General features: G+C 38.2%; 1 protein-coding gene across 1 annotated transcript; it reads right to left on the bottom strand.

The window, feature by feature from the left end:
• Positions 1-4,336: 4,336 nt before the first annotated feature.
• LOC119042124 (olfactory receptor 51F1-like) lies at positions 4,337-5,320 on the bottom strand. Its single transcript, XM_037135717.2, has one exon. The coding sequence runs from the start codon at positions 5,282-5,284 to the stop codon at positions 4,337-4,339; it is 948 nt and encodes a 315-aa protein (XP_036991612.2). The 5' UTR covers positions 5,285-5,320.
• Positions 5,321-5,522: the final 202 nt, after the last annotated feature.

Genomic DNA, 5,522 nt, shown 5'->3' with positions numbered 1-5,522 from the left:
GAGATGCACCAGGCAGGGTAGAAACATATATTTAAATGAGTATAGACATTATGTAATTGTTTTTGTATATTATTTAATTGTTGTAAATTACCTCAGATTGGGAATTATTCATTAAAAAATTTAAATGATACATAGCACTATTTGTTCTTAGTAGCAAAGTATTAGCAGTAAATTAAATTGATGAAACAGTGATTGTCAGAATAAGTAATTACTTAATATAATGAACAGGAAATTTTTAAGAAGAATTTGAATTATCCATGAGGCACATGTCATAATTTCTATGCCTTATAAAGTTTTTTATCCTTATTATTTTCTAATCTTTGCTTCAAAATTATATGACTCTGCTTCTGCAAGCCTGCAGGAGAGATATGACATATTAATGCATGTGTTTACACTTCATAATTTTATAGAGCTATTCTGTTACTTATGTAATCAGTGACTTTGTAATCCATGGTACACTTGGCTTGAGCAGTTGCGCCAAAAGAGAAACTTAAAGTTGAAGATATTCCTCTGTTTGGTCAATTATTTAATCCCTGGGATGGTGACCATTGCCTGAAGAACCTTTGTCACAAATCAAAAGTTCTTAATGCACTCTGTTGGTGAATATACAGTGTCTGTTAGACTGGTGTTGGGTAGTTCTGTGGCAAAACATATTTCTACTTTTTTTCTTTGAAAACATTGTTTTAATTTTTCAGTTACAGTTGACATTCAGTATTATATCAGTTTCAGGTATACAGCATAGTGGTTAAACATAAGCCCCGCACTGAAAAGGGGGCTTAGTACACCAGGCCTGCACCCCTGAACCTGATTGGTCAGTGCTAGAGGCTTAGCCACCTGACACAAGCCAGGCCAATCAGATGCTCTCTCATGAGCATTTCTAACATTATATTTCAAAATAATTTCTGAGTAAAAGAAAAGGCTGCAAAAGAAATCCCAATATGGCCCTCACCCTGATACTTTATTTCCTGAGCAGCCGACAATTCAAGGGACCACAAGAGGAGGAAATGACATACTCAAACTTCGCCACACAGCCTGGCCACTCTGGCTTCTCTGTCTGAAGGATCAGTTGTTTGGCTTCTCCTTGTATTGCCCTAAGAATTGTTCTGTCTTTTGAGATGTGCTCCTTATTAAAATGTGATCTTCACACCATAGGCTATGAAGGAAGACAGTGCTAGCTGCTGAGCTCATAAGCCCATCATTACAAGGAGGCCACATTTCCCGTGAGCTCCCGACAAGTGACTGAGTGCTGCAGGAAAAGTAAGGCAGGCGCATTTCAGGAGGGCACAGGGCTCCTCTGACAGGTGACTCTGACTTGAGGATACCCCAGTGGCCTTTGCTAACCTGTGAAGAATTGCATTGTAGAGTGGGATGGTGAGTTTCCATCAAAACCATTTTTTGCTTCCTCTACTTAATTCAAGGCGAAGTTTACATCAAATGTATGACAATTGGTTCACCTTCCTTCTTGTCCATTTTTGTTTTCTTCTTGGAGCAAATGTTACATAGCCCCTTGTTCGCTGCTTGTCTATTTTGCCCCAGGGATGTCATGCTCTATTCGACACATGCAAACCTACTTGCACACTAAGTCCTTTGGACCTTGCCCTTTGGACCTTGTTGGTTCTTATGATTTTAGTAATTAACCACCACTACTTGACTCCTACTATGTCAAGACTTCCTCTTATGCATGAATTTTCATGAGCCTGGCTCTCTGACTGCATCTCCTACTGTCTTGCCTGGTCAGCAGATAAGAGCCGCTTCTCAGCTTCTTAGTGATGCTCACTATGGTTTGTAGAGCTCATTCCTAATGGCCTTGGTGAATGATGTGGGCCTCTCATGGAACATCCCTTTAGGTGGGTCTTCTGGCCTTATATAATTTACTTATCCCCCATGCTCATTTTCTTCAGAGGCTTTATTCTATTGGTAAAAGAACGATTCATAAAAGGAGTGGAACTATGAATACAGTGCAGACTAAAAGCAAAAGGGGAAGGCATGTGGTATCTCAGAGTGGAAAACAGCATGATTCACCTTGAAGATAATGGATGTATGAGAGGAGTGGTGAGAATACAAGCCTTGGGTGCAAACCTGAGTAATGAAGAAAATGAGAAAGTAATTTACTTCAAGGCTGGGAGATTTTGTTAGGTCCAGCCTTCTAAAGGAAATATTTTAATTCATTTTTTTCCCATATATCGATCAGATGGCAATATACTAGATGGACCAAACAAAGAGAACAGCCATGGAATATGACAGATGTCCATAATGACAGAATCAGGAATCCCATAGTGTAGGGGAAAAATATAATGCACACAGTGGTACGTCTCACATGCACACAGCTATTTCTTTCTTTCATGTCACTCTCCTTTATTTCTACCTGTGACCTATGGCATGAGCTAGTCAGATCCTTAAGACTCTCCTATTAGAATCCTTCTAATGGTGCTTTCTTGGGCTACTGAGATTTATTAGAATTCTAATTAATTTTACCTCAAGCCTGTTCTACGTATTAAGCCAAGTACTACTTTACTCCTGTGGGAGAGGGGGAGTGGACAGGACAGCAGAGAGCAAAGGGGAAAAAATGGGAGCAACTGTAACTGAACAACAACAACAAAATTGAAAAAGCAAGCAAGAAAGAATTATATAAAGTAACATGTCTACAAAATAAAATGATGACCCAGTATTTCTTACATCCTTCCACGGACTTACTTCCAGGTGTATTACTCTGCATTTCCCTCAGGAATCACATCAACTCAGAGAGTTATGCAAACAGGGGTATAATTTTGTATTATAAACTATCACAAAGTTTAGTGCATTATTTTATCATTTGTGTATGTCACTACTTCACACATTTGCCTTTAAGCTTCTTGAGTGCAAGGAATACATTTTTACTTTCATTTTTCTATTGCTTTTCATAAGGCCGAACGTAAGATAGAGTCCCAGCCACTGGTGTGCTGGTAAACTGTATCTCTGAAAGCAAACAACAACAACAACAGAACACAAATGTACTCTTCCTGTGTAGTGTTTACCAGTTCTCACAGTATGTATAATGACAATTTCAGCTGTCAATATGACATCACTGAACTCAGAGTTGAGATGAAAATACACACCGTGGATTCTTGCAAGCTGAAGTGAGCACCACCATTCTGCTGCCCCAGTGTTTGGGGGGATATATGAGGCATCCCTTTTATTGATTACTTTTCCAACTGCAAAAAAATTGATGTGACTTCCATTGAGTTTCTCTTTCTATTTTTCTCTCAGTTTTTCTACCATTTTACTTGGCTGAGTTTTAAGTTTCTGCCTGCTTCTCAAATTGATGTAGTTACTATGAGTCTCTTTCCAGGAGCCTAATGGCTTATGTCTAGCTATGTATAACTGTTTATTGGCTAAACACCATGAATTCTTTCCTTTGGTACTTTGGTTGGTTAAGAGAGCCATGCAGGCCCTTCATGGCATCTCTGATATTTATGGAAAATAAATGAATGTGTTTATATGTGATTTTTCTGTGAAGAAGGGTTAATAAGCTTTATTAGATTCCTAAAAGGCCATTGTGCAGAAAATGGTCTCTACCCCTGACTTCCTTACATTCTGTTACTACATGATACTTTTCAGCCCTCCAGAGTCCCCATTTCCTGTGGTGAATTGCCAAATATCCCTAATCCTTGTATTTTTAACTATTGACTATCAAGTACTAGGTAGTGATCTATGGTTTACTTTTTGACATATCTATACCTACTTTTGTAATGTTAATAATTAAGAAAACAAACAAAAGTCTACTCTAAGGAAGTCATTATGACTATTTAAAACCACGATGTACAGAACTAAGAACCTGGTCTTTACTTTTGACTACACAGCGTATTTTCTAGGTGCTTTTGGCAGAGTATGCAATACATTAGTAAAGAGTATACTGTCTAAGATGCAGAAAGCCTGGGTTCAAATGAACCCTACTTGGTTAGATATCTGGCCATTGATGAATAAATATGTCTCTAGACTTTAGTATCTTTAAGTCTAAGACAATTAATAGTCCCATTGAGTTGTTTTGAAGAATAAATTGAACATATCTCAGAAACAGTAGGAACCTATCATAAAGCGAATAATACTAATTGTGAATTACTATGAATATGATTTTTATTATTTCATTATTACATTTTTGTTTCTATTCTTGTTGGACTACAAAGTTCTTGAGGTATATCATACATATATTTCACAATTGAAAACACAGAAATGCTTACCAAATGTTTGTTGAACAGATGAGCAAAATGAGATACATTATCTAATAGGCAGTCAACTATCAGGGTTGCCTTTCTAGAGTGAAAGTAAGTTTTGTCAGGTTTTTCTCAAAATTAATCAATCACCTCTGTTTACCTGTAAGGAGAAGACTGAGGATAGCCTTGCGAATCTGTTTTGTTTTTACACTATAGATGATGGGGTTGAGCACAGGGGGCAAAAGCAGGTATATATTGGCCATCATTGAATGGACCACTTTGGGGGCTGATCGGCCATAGCGATGCACCAAGGACAAGCTCATCAAGGGGAGGTAGAAAATAGCAACTGCTCCAATGTGGGACATACAAGTACTGAAGACCTTGTGTCGTTCTTTGGGGGAAGCCATACTGAGCACAGAGCGAATGATCAAGATATAAGAAAGGACAATGCAAGGTGTATCCACACCTGTGGTCAGGATGAGATCAATTAAACCAAAGATGCTGTTGGCCCGAGTATCTGAACATGCTAATTTAATCACATCTGGATAGTAACAGTAAGAATGGGAAAGGACATTTGCTCTACAGAAATACACGGCCTTAAGGAGCAAGACTAGTGGAGCTATTAATACTATAGTACGTATAATCATTAAGGTGCCCATCTGAATAATCCTGTAGTTAGTGAGAATAGTAGTGTACCTTAGAGGGTCACAGATTGCCACATAGCGGTCAAAGGCCATAGCCACTAGCACCCCAGATTCCATGACAGTAAATCCATGAAGAAAAAACATTTGAGTTATGCAGCCATCTAGACTGATTTCTCTTGCATTAAACCAAAGGATAGCTAATGTCGTTGACATTGTAGACACAGTCAAGCCCAAGTCAGTAGCTGACAGCATGGAGAGGAAATAGAACATGGGCTCATGGAGACTCTGGTGGGTAATGATGACAAACAGGATCATGCTGTTCCCACAGAGGGAGATGGCATAAAGACAGCAGAAGGGAATGGAGATCCAGGCATTGGCAGACTCCAGGCCAGGAATGCTGGTCAACAAGAAAGTTGGAAATGTAGATGTCAAGTTACTGAAGATCTCCATGTTTTGTAGATTTGTAGCATTTGTTCTTAAAATGCTCTCATCCTATAGAAATAAGAAATTACCTGGTTGCACAGAATAGGTAAATTTTTGGGGGGTTAGGAAAGGTGTCTAAGTTCGTAAATAACTTTCTTTAATTGAGAAAACTCTAAATGGAACTTTGACATTCATGTGCATTCATATCAGGTATATTTAGCTATATACATAAACATTTTAAATCTTCAAGGAAATTATGTCTATA

This window comes from Artibeus jamaicensis, unplaced genomic scaffold (genome assembly GCF_021234435.1).
Source record: "Artibeus jamaicensis isolate MK-2021 breed Jamaican fruit bat unplaced genomic scaffold, CSHL_Jam_final contig_64, whole genome shotgun sequence".
Taxonomy (NCBI): Eukaryota; Metazoa; Chordata; class Mammalia; order Chiroptera; family Phyllostomidae; genus Artibeus; species Artibeus jamaicensis.
Note: the sequence above shows the minus strand (reverse complement) of the source record. Positions and strands in the feature narration are given on the sequence as shown.